Source organism: Scophthalmus maximus, chromosome 5, assembly GCF_022379125.1.
Source record: "Scophthalmus maximus strain ysfricsl-2021 chromosome 5, ASM2237912v1, whole genome shotgun sequence".
NCBI classification, from domain to species: Eukaryota; Metazoa; Chordata; class Actinopteri; order Pleuronectiformes; family Scophthalmidae; genus Scophthalmus; species Scophthalmus maximus.
This window is the reverse complement of record NC_061519.1, coordinates 9104822-9120928: the sequence shown is the minus strand read 5'-3', so window position 1 is coordinate 9120928 and position 16107 is coordinate 9104822. Positions and strand designations below refer to the sequence as shown.

General features: G+C 40.7%; 1 protein-coding gene across 7 annotated transcripts in view; it reads right to left on the bottom strand.

Moving 5' to 3' along the window:
• Window positions 1-16107, bottom strand: part of astn1 (astrotactin 1) — a 344279-nt gene that overhangs the window by 31562 nt on the left and 296610 nt on the right. For all 7 annotated transcript variants that reach the window (XM_035635262.2, XM_047332223.1, XM_047332225.1 and 4 more), the window contains 3 exons: window positions 8813-9090; window positions 7538-7671; window positions 6607-6758 (listed from right to left, as the gene is read on the bottom strand). In XM_035635262.2, the coding sequence (XP_035491155.2) occupies window positions 6607-6758; window positions 7538-7671; window positions 8813-9090 (564 nt within the window). The remainder of the gene's footprint in view (window positions 1-6606; window positions 6759-7537; window positions 7672-8812; window positions 9091-16107) is intronic.

Genomic DNA, 16107 nt, shown 5'->3' with positions numbered 1-16107 from the left:
TAAAAACAGAATCTGAATGTAGCACCAGCATTCTCTCCTCATCCATCGCATTTTCACATAGTCTCGCATTTCGACCTGGTTTTAAAAAATCGTTCTCTTTTTACTGAGAGAAATCACTGAAACATAGAAGATTAATTTGACTCAGGAAGGAAAACGGCTTTCATTTTATATTTTATAGTATTGAAATCCTGAGACTCAATACAATCACCAAGAGCCATAGTAACCTGGCAATACCTTTATTTATTAAACAATCTCCAAGTGACACACACATTGGCTATTGTTGAAAACGTATCTAGAGAGGGGATTCCAATTGAACTATACAACATTACAGTTACATCAACGTTCATTGAAGTATCATTACTAATGTGCAAATATATTACAATACATCCATCATGACTCCTGATTTATTATCCTGCAAAATATAACGTCATGAACACTGCCTGCATTCGTAGAGTCTGAGGAATCACTTTATCTTTGATATAAGAAGTTGAATGAAATCTACTTTAATGCCGACAGATCCTGCAAAGCTCTGCTTAATACAGATACAGGTACCTGAAAATTCTTTGACCGTACACTGACTCTATATTCAGTATATGTTTAATCCAGTGTTGTTTGACCCATGTTTTCCCCAGTCTTGATTTCTTTTGAGAGAAAAAAAGAGAACATTTAATAGAAAAGGAAGATGAAGAGAGAGGAGAAAATGAAAACAACAAGAATGAGTGTAAAGAAGGAACATGCGGTAAGAAAAGAAAAAAGCTCGGAGGCCATTGTAGGGGAAAACCTGATGAAGGATAAGAAAAGAGGTGATGGTCAGAAAGAAAGATTTAAAGTTAGAAGATGGGAATTCTTGGGGCGAAAAGCGGAGAGGAGATGCGCGGAAAGATGGGTGAGTGGTGAAGGAAAAGCAAGAGGAGGAAGAGGAGAGGAAGCCAAGGGGAGGGGCCTGTGGAGAATTGTACATCAGCTCATGTGAGACTGGTTCTATGAGATGACAGAAGCCTTGACGGCTGAAATCAAAACCACACAGTGTGGCCAGCTTTCCAGATCTTTCCATCTTTTTCTACCCTCTTCCTGTCTTTCAGATTCCCTCTCTCTTTCCCCCCACTCCTCCTCGTTCCCCGGTGGTCTACCGCCCCCAGTGGGGGAAATGGGTGCATGTCAATATCAGGGTGGATTTATTCTCCTCTCTTGCAGCTATACTTTATTATTTCAGATACTGAAGTACAACAGAGTAATCGAACTGCCTTTACTTTAATATATACTGTATTTAAAATAAATAAATAAATAAGCATGATTAAAGCTTAATTAGCATGTGTTGGCAATCCGTACTCTTTTGGGCTTAAAAGTACACAATGTCTACGACTCAAAATCCTGAGAAGCACAAATATTCACGGCTATTTTGAAATCAGGTTTCAAACTTCACCACATTAACACGAGTGCAGTTGTGTTGCTCAGACATTTACAATTCTACTTTATGGCAGTTAAAAAGTGAAAGCCTCTTTTAATAGTTTTGCAGTAGTTTTACAGTCAGAAAACAATTGCGTATGATAATTTCACAGGCAAAACATTTATTTTTCCAAAGTAAGTTTATTCCTCGTACAAAATATTTTTCCTATTAGAGACTCTTTGATTGACTTAAATACCTAGCTTCTCCCTACAAAGAAACCAACAGCACAACATCAAATATATCTGTACGGTCACAAAGTCAAAACAGCTGCCCCGCACTTGAAACGGTCTTGATCTGATATGGAGCTCAGCATCAGTGTAATGCAGCAAAGGCACAGGGCCTTTGTCTTCAGATGCTAATCTCTCATTTAGCCAGGGAGAAAAAAGCACTGAAGTATTTAGTTGAAAAAACGAACTTCAACGTTCGAGTCCTCAAATGATAAAAAAATCTAAATTAAAATGTTGTGCCCATTCCAACATTTACCCCACAAAACAAATACACAGGGTCTGACTTTAGGATGTCCCTATCTTACTTTCAATTTTTTTTTTTTTTATGAATTCAAGTTTCTGTGATTTATACTAAGTCTAAATCAGACAAAGTTTGTAGAAAAGTGCTCCAAAACTTAACCTTGGTTAACTTGCTTGGTTTTCGCTCGCTTTCCGGATATGCGGCAGTGATTGTGTTGTTTGATGCCATAGTCACTCAACAATTGAGCAAACATAGCCGAATGTGGTTTGGCATAACTTCAGACTACATGAAATACATAAAAAAAAGATCCTTAAGGCGTCCATTAGGTTCTCACTCAGGGGAAAGTCCAACTCTTTAACTAGATAACTGACATTTACTGTAAGCCATTCCACGTGGCCTTCTTTTCATGACTACAGTAATATCTAGATATTTTTTCTGTTTGTTTCCATTTTTTCCACTTTCGCTGAGCCTCCCCTGAAACCGTTTGGAGTCACACTTCTCTTACGCATGCAGATGAAGATATTGTATTGATGATTACACATACTGTGAGGTTCAGAATACCTGAGAGTGAGATCATTTCAATGGGACTTGCTGATCAAAGCATCAAACTTAGTAGGCAAAGAGCAGCAAACACATCGTGTCGGCGCAGAGTCATGCTTCTCTTTTGACTGAATATGATTGTGCTTTAGGGGTCTTATAAGCTCCTCCTATAAACTCCTCCTCTTCTTCAGTTTTGCCGTGACGGATTATACCTCCCAGGCAAGTGAGAGAGTTTGTTTTGAGGCAATTAAAGAAGAAACCGGGGTCCGGTTTTTCCAATGAAAGCATAGCACAATATCTAAATGGTGCCATCCTTTCAGGGCCCAGACAGAGGTTGGTGATTAGCTATGAAACTGGCCGGAAAATTTCAAGAAACGCCCCCCGTGGAGCAAGAGGAGCTGAAGAGACAGTAAAGACATTCCCCTGCGAGAGAAAATGAATCTCCATTAGTTTAATGAGGATGGCTGAAGTGCGTGACACCATGGAAACACACAATGTCTTATTTAGACAGTGCAGCACAGCCTATAAGCTGGAAAGGCTCAGCAGGACAGTACCAGTCCGGTGAAGAGTGGAATATTCCTGTGCCGCAGCTCCTGCGTTTCTTGCCAAATACCCTAATTTCCATGACAACATTGCATGGCAATTTCAGTATCTTACCTCACATTCAAGACCGTAGGTTGTGAATCAGTTTATCTGATTGGAATATTCGTCAATATCTCGTCTGATACTGCATTCCTGTGTCGACCACTGACTGATTGCATCAGCGGGTTATTTTAGCAGTAATGTCTTAATCTGTGTTTGAGATTGCAGCAGTTCCTGTTGCATAAAAAAAAAAACCCAACCAAAACAAAAAAACGTCTCATCACGATTAGTTCTTTCCAACAACTAAAAACTTTGATCATGTACCACAGTATTATTCTGGTTCCTAAAAGATTGACTCTGTGGCATGATAAGAAGTTTGTTTAAACTAAACCTAACATTGTATCGAGACAATGCAACTCCGAAATGTTCTCTCAACCACAGAAAGTCATGCCGGATAGCAGGGACGTCTTCTTCTTCTCTGTTTATCGATGTGACAGCACAGATTAGAGGACTGGGACGAACATTGGGAACGCAGTGGTAATTGTGGGCTGACACAGACGATGTGTTCAAAGGGCACAGGAAGAAAACAATATTCCAAAAACCCCAAAACAGAAACCAAAAGGTCACGATTACCATTGAAGTGATATTTCATTGTTTCCGCGTCAAAGCCCCCCCCCCCCGTGCAATAAAGCTACAGTTGTGCTACTGCAGTCACTTTAGCACAGAGGTTCAACGCACAGTGCACTTTCCATAGACAGTAGAGCTGGATCCCCACCCTGGAAAAATGGAATACTAAACCAAAAGTCCCAGGGTTCATGTGGCAGTAATTGGAATTTTGGGAAATACAGTGTGTACTTCAAAAGCAGAGTTATCAACTAATACGATAAGCTCCTGTGGGTCTTTTTTCTTTGACATCCGATCTTGAAGGGTAGTCATCAAGCTGATATTGATTTATAAATCAATGTTTATAATGAAACAACCACACTAATCAAACTGCATATACAGTACGCAGTCTGCTCGTGTGTATTCTCTTTGCACCCTCGTTACCTCCACTTAGAATTTATTGAAGAACTTTAATTTTTTACTACTTTTGCTTTTTTTTGATATTTTCATCAAATAGTTACTTATTCTTATATTTTATTTATTTTCTTTGTAAGTCTTTATAATGGGCAAAATTTGATTTGACAATGACATTTTGGGATTTCGAATGAACTGTTACAATTTGTTTTGGGCTTTGGAAACACCCAAATGTGAATCTGGATAGAAAATCCTCTACACATGTATCACTGTTCTTCAAAATTCAATACAAAAAAAGCAATATGCTAACTAATGTCATAATCGATTCATATTGGCACGACGCCAAACGTTGGAGATGATGTTTGATGAGCGTAACGGTGTGAGTGAAGAATTTGAGTTGAAATATTTGGACAATTAGCTTGGAGTTTTCTCCCATCACTAGTGACTAGCCTTCACATCCAAAAGAGAACGGGCAAATATTCGTGGTTGTGTTTACTCTGTGGCAGAACTCGAGCGAGTGATGCAACACAAAAATCTTTTCTTGGACCGATGGATGAGTACTTAAAGTAAGTGTTTACAACGTTAAGTGATCACCGATAACGACCAGACAAATACCATTACAGAAGTAATTCTGTTAGAGGTTTTGCCCGTCCATGCATACAATGCAGCCTCGCAGTTTTCAAACTAAAACAGGGCGACCAGCGTTTCCAAACTTCTCAGTTTAAGCCGCTTGAAAACCCTGGAGAGTGTGGACGTCATGCGTAAACATACTGTGGCAGCAATGATGCATTTTAAAACCAAAAACATAGTAACATGGATGTAGATACAATGAAGCTGAAAACAGAGAATACCCTGTGATCATCGCTCATCAATCATATGCCTAATATATGTATAAAAAATACACATACTACAATACATGCTTATACAGGCACCTATATATACAGTTTACACAATAGGCTACTGTATTTTACACTTTCTTTTATAGAGATAAGTGAGACAGATCTTTTGCGTCTGCGGTTGAAGCTTTGTAATACTGATTTAAATATGTATATAAATGATACAACTAGGGCTACAAGTTCTTTTTAAGCATATGAAATCCCTCAGAGCTAGAACTGCATAACTTACAGCCCATACTCACTGTAATAGCGGTAATAAAGGAAACACTCTCCTAGCTGCTTCCCTGCTGCATTGATTAATGATGCCCCACTATTCTGACTAACACACTTTATTCTCTCATTAAGCTACAACAAACTTTGGTACTCACAGGGAACTGCAACAGTCTCCATTATGGATTGGGTCATTACTGCTAAAACAAACTGTCGTTGTTTTGCCAGCTCCTGCTAATACGAGTCCGGCCAAATAAGCTGGACTCTCCGTTATGGGTGACAGAGGCGCACACGCCCCTGGCGCTCCGGTGGCTTCTCCTCGGAGTCCCTGCTTTTACTAATAGCATGAGGTGAAACGCACCTACCAAGTATATCCGAGTCCATATGTATTAAAATAGTGAGAAAGAATGATAATAAATCCCAAAACAAAACAAAACAGATAACGTTTAAAGTTGTATTCACTTTGGTATTGATTATAATCCAATGTGTTGCTATGAGAGAAGTAAAAAACTTTAAATGAATATCATGTAACTAAACTGTCAATAAACTCCTTTTCTGCAACACTGAAAGCAAGTAGGACCCAGACTGGATACTAATGTTTAAAATATAACATATCAATTCCACAGCTGATTATCTTTTTAAATCAGTGTAGAAATTCAGTCTTATCAATAAACTGAATCCTACTACTTGATATTCCATTATCATTACTGGTGTACACCATCTTGTGGAGGCCCTGTAAACTACAAGTGAAATAGACGTATAAAGACGTGTGTTTTTGCATGTTTAGGAGGAAATTGCATCTCTGTCCTATCAGTACTTGAACACCTGTAACTTATTTTAGATCTACATTTTTATAAATATTATTTCTTTAATAATTGATTGCATTTTGAAAGGTTTTGTGGTGGAATTCCTTCCAAATAGAGGGATGCCTATGATAAAAAAAACAACAACAACAACATGAAAATTCAAAAAAGCTTTTCCTGCAGCAGCTATAGAGGGTTGATGCCGAGTCGTAACCCTTTAGTGTCAACTGAGCAGCTACAGATTGATGAAATCCCTTCTTTCTCCCCTCTGGGGCAGCATTCCTTCCAGGTGGCAGACTAGATAAAACAAATAAGGCTTTTGTGGCCACATGGTGCTGACAAATTGGCAAATTGAGCCAGCATGAATAATGAACACTGGCCAACAGCTGGCCATACAAACCGAGGCCAACTGATTTACTCATTACCCCTGTGAAAGTGGTACACATCCAAAACATCGACAGTGCCTCTTGCTGGATTAGGAACCGTTAGGTGGACAGCGGGGGAACTATGTTTTGCGAGTTTCTGGAAGAACTGCTCTGGCATTGCTCGATGCCCGGCAACTAATTCACAATTTTCCACCCGTTGGATCTTGTGAATAACTAACCGGCAAACTCTCGATGTGGGGAGCTCTGGGCGGACGCACCTGTCTCAACTTTGGAGTGGTCGGTCCTCTCTGTCACCTTCTCCTGGCTGATGAGGTAATCAACGATCCGGACACCGATTGGCGGCTCAGTGTGGTTCCACTCCAGGATGACCAATGAGCTGCTCGGCTCGTAGGTGAAAGACAGCTTCAGCCTGGAAACAGAGTGACGGAGATCTAAAAAACCCGCGACGCTGAGTGAAATATGTTGTCGCCAAACATGGTCTCATTACTGTAAATGACTGGTGTCACTATCCCTGTAACTCAGTGAATGTATATTCAACACAAGTATACAGAAAATATCGTATTTGTTAAAGGGCTTATCGGACTGACCCTGGAGCGACCATCTGCAGCTACATGGCTTTGGGGCACGCATGTGTACAGAAGCTTTCGTGCCAAACAATCAATACCATGGCAAATTAAGTTGATTAGCACGCCCCAACTGGACAGAACAAAATAAACCAATGACTGCTGCAATCATGGATGACACATGTTGCATGAGTCACAATCTCAACCCCGCCTCCGTGTCTTTGTATTTCTCTCTCTTTGTCGCTATTTGAAGTTGATTTACCATCGTATCTCTTTGGACCCGTTACACCTGCCTTTGTGGTTGTTTTGTATCTATTACATGAGCTTTGTGACTTTCCAAACTAAAATTAAAGAAGTCCCTTCGAACAGAGACTCTCGTCAAGTGGCCCACTGATCCCCAGGCCTCTGGGCCTGTGCCCTGTCGGCCCGTCCAGCTATCCATCCACAGCTGTTCCATTTGGTTGCAACACAGTTCGGTGTACACGTGCATCCTGATGGCACATTACTCAAGACCACTGCAGCAGGAGATAGAGTTCTGCCAGTAGAATGATAGATGGTATTTGCCACAACACCACGTGAGAGTAATGTGTTTGGAGAAAGGTAATTTTTATTCTGGGTTACTTACATAGGTTGGGGAAGTGGAGCACAGGTGGGAAGCCCATCTGAGCCAAAAGCACTGGAATCACAGCGGCACCAGTCATCGATAACATCGCCCTTCCCTGAACACCACAGCATGCTCATCATCGCCTCCTGAAGAGACTGTGAAGAGAGACAGAGGACAAGGAAATCTAAAATCTAGAAAATGCAATAGTCACATGTGCACAGTAACTTTCAAATTGTATTCTCACATGAAATAAAATAAATAAAGTCCATTGAAACAAAATGCAGCATTTCTGATTTCACATATACTGTACGGTTGTGCCATCCATGCAATAAACATGTGTTATTATACGTCATAGAGTGACAGCGAGTTACTGTTTGGAGTCATACAGTATGTTGTCAGTGCTCCGGTACCAGAGTTGATCCTCAGATGTGTTTCAAGTGGTTTAGTTGCTCTAGTGCATTGTGGAAGTGAGATGTAGATTCTGTGCATTTTGATTTGTCAGCGACAGACACTGTAGATACACACCCTGTGTATTTATATTCAGTAAGGGTCCTGGTAGGTGTAAGCCACAGTTAAGCACTAGCCACCTCCAAACAGAGTCTGTCAATAACAGCAGCCGTATTTGTGTCTGCCTGTGCTTCACCATGAAAAAGCTGGCACCCCGGTGGGTTGTGGACAGCATCGTATTGACTTTTTTTTATCTGGAGGAGTAGAAGCAGTGTCGACAGACAGTATTGATGAAGTCAAATAAGCCACGGCCTAGTACTGCAGATTATGGCACTGCATGCTGCGGGCAGAGGAAGGTTTTATATTCTAAAAGACAAAATCCATGTAACCTGGTTTCTGTAACCAGGTCATGTTTTCTTAAAGGCCTGATGGATCCCCTGCATATTGTACAGTCACATTGCAAAAAGTGTTTCATTGCAGGATACCCGGGTACATGATCAAACACAAATGCCTGGATGCTTTTATTCTTGGCATTATTAGCTGCTGTTGTCACACATTAAAGTAGTTTGGAGGAGAAAATGGTGGAAAAGAAAAAAAAAATTCCAGATCAAAGTGGAACTTTGAATTTACTGAACAAAGGGTGACAAGGACATGGGGCAAAAGGAGCTTCCCTTTAATCAAACACATGAAAGGTTTTGTGAGATTGTCCATTGTTGGAGGATGAGAGAAGGTATAACGGAAATTTTTTATAACGTGTGCGTTATGGGCTGTTTCTTTTCCAGACATTAGACTGTCATAGTTGGTTATAATATGCGCCTTAGGATTAAAGACAAAAACCACAGTACACACCTGGTATGTCTCATTGTTGGACACTAGCTCATAGATGGGTGCGGCCTTGGTGATCTGCAGCAGGACCGGCTCAGACTGCTGCCGCCCCTGTGCCGCCCTCGGGCTCATGTGGCAGAGGTGGCAGGAGCGGGGGCACTGGCCCTGGCTGGTACAGTCCATACGGACACCGGCCGCCATGCGCTTTGCACCCGTGTCCAGCAGACTGGCGACGTACGCAGGGTAGGTCAGCGTCCTGGGCTCCTTATCGCGCTCCTCTGACTCCTCTGATGGTGAGTTACCTGGATGGGCCCATAGAACGCCACTGGTTAATTAAGCAAAGCAAAGCACCAATCATGGACATAAGCTTCCAAAAGCAAAGTCTAAAAAAGATTTTTGTTTATTTAAATTGATATTGACAATCATATACACTGGGGTCCAAAAGTCTGAAAATGAAGGAAAGTGGTCTGACAGTGTTAGACCCCACTGCGCATTTACTGTATATACACTTAACACTAAACTTGGTGAGGTCACATGTTCATATGTTGCCACTAATGAGATAAGGGAGCGAAGGAAGGAAAACAGCTGAACTGACCATTTATTTCCCCTTTAGCAACACAGCAAAACTACAAAGCATGAATGTGTTCCCACATTCCCGCACCTCTCTTCTGGAGTCTCTTTAACATTTCGACATCACAGGCAGAATACGCGAGTGCAAATTTCTGGGCCACGGCTACAAAGCGCTCCGTTTTCTCTCCAGCAAACAAGGTGAACTGGGGAGATCTCTGCTGAACAAAGAAACCTTGTTTTAATGTGGCCGTTGTCGTTAGCGCTGGGACTACAGTTGGAGTCACTGACCTCAATGATTTGTCTTGCCTGCGGGTTATGAAACTTAATTTAAATTGATAAAAGCTAAATAGAAGTATAGAGTAGGAAGCAGGGTGGTAGTCTCTTTCTCACAGTAACCTAATAGTACTTGGTTTAAAGGTTACAAAATTTTCATTGGCGGACAGTACTTTTTCATGCCCTATGTCCTTTTTGACAGGGTAAATTAAAGGTTGTTTCATGAACAATTGGACGACAGGTCTGTGGAAAAATAAATAATGTAAAAAAGAAAAAGAGGTTGAATTCCTGCACACTATAAGAACAGTCAAGGACTTACTGATCCCCATCCAGAATGTTGTATCTGTAATAAACTCAGTGCTGACGGTGAGCAGGAATTCCACCTTTTGTTCACATGTGACTTTTTCTAAGCAAAGGACGGATGCTCTTTGAATTGAATCTTTGTTTTTCCTCATTGAGCAGCAGCGGAAGAACGGCAAGAAGAGGGAATGTTTTACATAAGAGCCTGTAACTATGCGACATATTAAATACGATACAATGCTTCAATAAATGACATAAAATGTGAACACATGATGATGGGGATCAGAAAATAAAGTATCACCCCTCAAACATTCACTGTGTGAAACAGCTGTGAGCCATTTGACCAACAAAAAGAGAGGGGAAGGGACAACTATATTTTGGTGACATGATGATTAGACATATGCTGAAACATTACAGAAACTTTATTACTTTATGTAATTTTATTCAAGGAAATACTAAATAGGTTTGACAACAGCATTCACAGAGAATGCTAATGGATCTATGACTGCAGTGATTAATTTGTCCAACAAATGAACACATACAAAAATCATTCAAAATAGTTGGGAATGCAAAGGAGGCAATTTTACTTTAGATTTTGTGGAGCAGATCATAACAATGTGCCCAAAATCCTTAATGCTGTATAACTTTCACTGGTGATATGATTTAAAAAAAAAGATGTAATCCGTGTCACAGAAATTAAAGACCTTTGCTTCTTAATGAATCCGAAAAGATATAGGACCAAGGATGAAACCTTGTGGGACGCCATAAAAGAAAAAAAATTATAATGAGCAAATGACCAAAAATACCCTGAATCCTAACCTCGTTTCTAGCATTAACATTTATTTGCACATAATGACAAAAAGTAAAAGAAGTCTGAAAGAACTTGGCGGTGATAATCTGAAATGATGTAATAGCAAAGCAACACATGCAAAAACAAGACGGTGTGGACTTCCTGTGTTGCTTTTCGTTCTAGAGCTCAGATTGTCCCTTGTTACCTCAGCCTGCAGATTTGTACCTTTAGATGCTACACAGCTCTTCAAGATGAGTGACAAGTGGTGGGGAATAAACCTTGACTGGTGATTATACAGAGTTTTATATGCAGAAGATCCATTAAAATGTTTTACTTTTTTTAAGTTTATTGAATTTAACTCAAGTGCTGTATTATGTAAATAAGTGAATCAATTATTCCCCATGAAATGTTATTTTGTCCCAGACAGAGTAGCTTTTCCATTTCCACGGGAAGCGAGGGAGCGTCAAGAAAGAGAAACTTAATGCTAAATGCTAAAAACTTTGGAACCATTTTTCTTTTCTTTTTTCCAGGGGTGGGGTTCAGATTACCATTTTGGGAGACGTCTTGGCTGTGAGCAAACACAGGCCATATAAAAGCTCAAGCATCAATTAGGGAATAAGCTTGTTGTGCAAGCTGCCTGTGATGGAACACGAGTCAGGTCTGTGAGCCTAGGGATGACGGGAGAAAGATTGCACACAAGCTCAGGGACTTGCACACGTGCACAACAATGTCGGCAAAGCCATTTATTTCCAATATGTCTAATGCTGATACATATTGTGCGTAACTGTTTCCTTTTAATGTATCTTGTGATGTGCGGAATTGTGACCAGTTTCCCCAAATGCAGTACGTACTCAGTGTAACAGATGTATCTCTGTATGTCTAATAAGTCATTGTATTTTGATATAGTGTCAATCACCTAAAGAAAGGTTATTCTTTTCATGTAACTCTGGAAGGACACATACATTTTCATATTTGATAAGCAAACTTGCACACCCGCATCATCCCACTTTTTTTCTCACATTGACATTTGGAAGAGAAACGAAACACAGTGTCTGTGTTTGGATGTGTGCAGGCATACACATATGTGCTTGCGTGTGTAAATGTTGCCATTAAAAAGAGATTAAGAACGCAAGTGGCGTAGTCACAATATTGGCATTAGCTCTTGTGTGGGTGTGGCAGTAATTATCACCTCGCTGATTATACCTCATCTCCCACACATCGCTGAAATATACGCACACTTCATTATGTCGAACACTTCCAGACTTATTAAGTATATCGCACCTTTTCCAACTACTGTCATGATTGACAAGTTACAGTGAATAATGATGATCCTGTCGAATCGAGAAAGACAAGTCATCCAGTTCATTTGTTAACTCAGGATGATGCGTATCAGGTTGTTTGGCACTTAATTAACTGAGAAAAACTGCTGCTATGACCTCCTTCTTTTTTTCAATCACAAGGATAATAACACAATTTTAACAGGGTCATAGTGAAGATTGAAAATAGATATATATTTTTAGTTTTTTCCCCTCTAACAGTCACATGTAGTGAATCAAGAGCTGTTTTCAAACATGAACTCTGGACAATGTCCACAGAATTGCATCTGAACATTCTCCGGAGTTTGCCGTTCACGTATGACGAACGCAGCAGGAGATTGTCCGAGTCAGACGCGTTCACAACAGCAAGGTAATCCGCGGGTCATTCTTTGGCACCTGTGAAGAGGAGCAGGAGGCACCGAATAACTCGAGCGCGGATGGCAGGGCTTTTTGTTACGGTCACCAACGAGCCCACTTGCCCGCAGTGAGCTCTCTGGAGATTATACGAGGGGGCTGGCGAAGAGAAACTCTGGTAGAGTGTCCGGAGAAACATCTGTGGACATTCTCACCGGCAGCCCCTACAGAGAAGTTCAGGACAACGTTCCGTCTTTAGTGCATGTCTGAGGCCTTTGACGCCACGGCTGCCTCCAGACCAAGTAATGGATGGTAAACCAAATAAAGGAATGTGCATGTGTGTGGAGGGGAGTATTGTCATGTGCTTAGGTATATACTAACCTAACAAATCTGAGCATTCCTGGTAAAAGGATATTGTTCATTTGCAAACTCCTTGCCCGTGTCTTTGCACGTGTGTGCACATCTTCACTGAACACGCCCTTGACAATGCTAACATGAAGCCTTGAGGTCCTTGTGATAAGGTCACTGAGACCAATCGACAGATGCTGCCTTACCAGTCAGAGTTGTGCATGGGTAAATGAGGTCTGATTGGGGGCAGAGTGACATCAAGGGAGAGCGAAAATCAAGCTCGGTACATTCAAACACTTCGACCCTGTGTGCTAGATTCGTGTGTGTGTGTGTGATGAGGGAATTGTCTTTGCAGAGGCGCTGTGCGGGGCCGTGGTTTCATGTGGTCGAACAAAGGCAATGAAGAAGAGGCTGTGGTGCGTGGGTGGGAAGGAAATCAATGAGAAGCAGAGAGATGAGAAAAAGTTAGTGACTGTAGGGCAGCGGAGAGAAATGTCTAAGAGCCATTTGGGTGATTGTGTGGGTGTGTCTACATGTGCACAGAACACGCGTTCTCTGACTCATTCATCTGAATGTAGCCAATCGTGTCAATGTTCCCACACTCCTGACCAGCCAAACGCTAATCTGTTTGTCAAACTGGCTCAGTGCCCACTAATCACCTCTCTTCATTCTGTCTTCACTTGCCACCTCCTGGCAGATGGACATCAACGGAGGGCAGGCATGTTAGTGCAGCTGGACGCCTCTTTAGGTCAGAGAAGATTGGCATTGATTAATGTAGTTCAGTTCACTTTTGGTTTAGTTGAGCTAAGTACGATATAAAGCATAGATATGAATATACGTTGAATGTATTGTGCAAGATTGTTATTTCAAAAAGATAATGCCACATAATTTCATATCAAATAAGTTGAACTTATAATCAATAAAAATCTACTTTTCCTTTAGGTAACAGTAACAATAGAAGTATGGTAGTAACTAATGAAAATAAGAAATGAATTAAAATAATGTCAAATTTGTTCAACATTTGGATGAAACTACAACGTACAATTTTTCTGGAATCATAACGAGCATTCACAAGGTTATAATACAAGGTATTATCCTGTAGTTGTTGCTTGTTGCCATGGTTTATTGCTTTAAATATTTGTTTTACCACCTTGTTCATACAGTTGGGGGATTGTCCTAATTTAAAGGATAAAGAATAGGTACAGTTGAGGATTGTTCCTATTTAAGGGATAAGAAATAGGTGTGATACATTATCACTCTGAAGTCCGAGTGTGTTTACATGTTTTTGTACTGTCAATTTTTCATTGACTAATTTCTTCACTGTGTTTTTTAATTTTTTAATTTATTTTGCTCATAGTTTCTAGTTCCAGGAGATGCTTACTGGACCCTGTGCTAGGCTTGTACACAACCCTAGCATGGCCACCAATTGTAACCACTTTCAAAAGAAAACTATCACTTCCTCTACTTCAGGGAATCAGAAACACATAACAAACACGGACAAAAACTACTCTTGCATTGTTACTTGTTAATCATTTCGACTCACGCCACACAAGACACTTTTGCACTTTTGCACAGAACAACTGTTGTCCCCTTTAAGATAGACGGGAAATGGCCCTCCGGATCATTCAGTGAAAAGCCTGTCTTTGCCATTTAGTGAGTCGCTGACATCAATAGTCACTTTGGATTCACCCAACCAGCTCCTCCTGAAGAGCTCCGGGCGTCAGTTACTGCTAAATGAGTCCTTTACTTATTTCCTGACAGGCTGCTTTACCGTTTAATGAATTCCACTCGTGAATGTGATAAAGCTTGTCTGAGGCGACGTACACAGTGTCCATCACCTGACAAGTGGCCCGTGCAGAAGGTGCTGACTATGTTCTTCGCAATCATGTGAAAAATGCCCATGCTTAGGCAACGTCTGTCCACAAATCCTTTGTGTGCAGGTGTGAGGCTCGGTGGGTGAGTCGTCGTGCTGCAATTTTTTCTGTCACAAAAGAAAGAAAACAGGAGAAACCCGGCTCATCCTTCAACTTCACCCAATGTTTTTCATTCTTTTGTCATTTTCCGCCCGAGTCTGTTTTTGCTGCACCTCCTCTTTCTGATACCTCTTTCATGCAAACACAATCACACCTTTTTTCCCCTCACAATGCAAATACGTCTGCGGTGGGTGTTAGGGAGGAGAGGTGTAATATGCATGGTCTGCATCTCCCTGATAAAACGAGCCAAACCAATCTCGATTCTCCCTATTTTCTGACACTGCCTCTGTGTTCTCACTACCACTCAAACTCACATTTTTATTCCCCCACTTTCCCTCTGTCTGTCTTTACTTATCTTAAATTATATTATTATAAAGTACAAGTACAGATTTCCATGTTTTTTTAAAATTATAAAGCAGGTTTTAAGTAGGTCCCGTATAAACACTGCAAAAGAAAAAAAGGCTTAATCCCCGGAGAAATGCCCACAGCCCTTATTTAGAAACTGTGCCCTAAACTAAACTGTCAGCACTTCCATACATATGATGCAGTCACCACCCTCAAACATACCCCCAGCATGACCCACCATCCAAGCATTTTCATTTTTGTTTTGACGATTCCATCCATGTAAATCTACAAGACAGAGAAATGTCCATGAAACGTTGGCTGTCACAGATCAGAAAGCCAAAGCACAGTATCATTACACAGCCTCCCCGAGGATAGGGATATTACAGACAAGCTTTTTCAAATAATTTTATTGCTTGTTAATTTCATTTCTTCACTGACTGGCCATCAGAATTTGCATTTACCTTGCATTAGAAAAAGATGGCTTATTAGACAGACACAACTGTTCTTGCTATGAGCGCCACGAAGAGAGAACCGTGAGAGTGGAGATGTAAAACCATACTGAGATGTGTTTTTTGGGTACTTATAAAAGCACAGATATATCTTTTTATGGAGACCAAGACTTCAAATAAAACATGCGAAAAGTCTGAAAAGGTGCGTCGACGCACGTATCATTTGAAGCATTTAAAATGCTGTCGACTTCAATAGATCTGCATTTAGGGAAGCCTAATGACAAACGGTATATTGCTTTGAAGATAATACATTTTGGGGAAAATGTGCGCGCACACACATTCCCAAAGCTCATTAAGTGTAATCTGCGTTTGACAGAGTCAGACACTTCACAAAGGAAAGTGATGACAAGACAAAATACAGAAATAGAACCTCCATATCCTCTTCTCTGCTCCGTCCTTCCCCGCGAAAAAAAAATTGATCCGATTTTTTCTACTTAATGTTATTTATTTCTGACCATAGGGGTTGGTGTAGAATACCTTTTTGAGTATACATTATGTGCTTGGGTGTGTGTGTGTGTGTGTGTGTGTGTGTGTGTGTGTG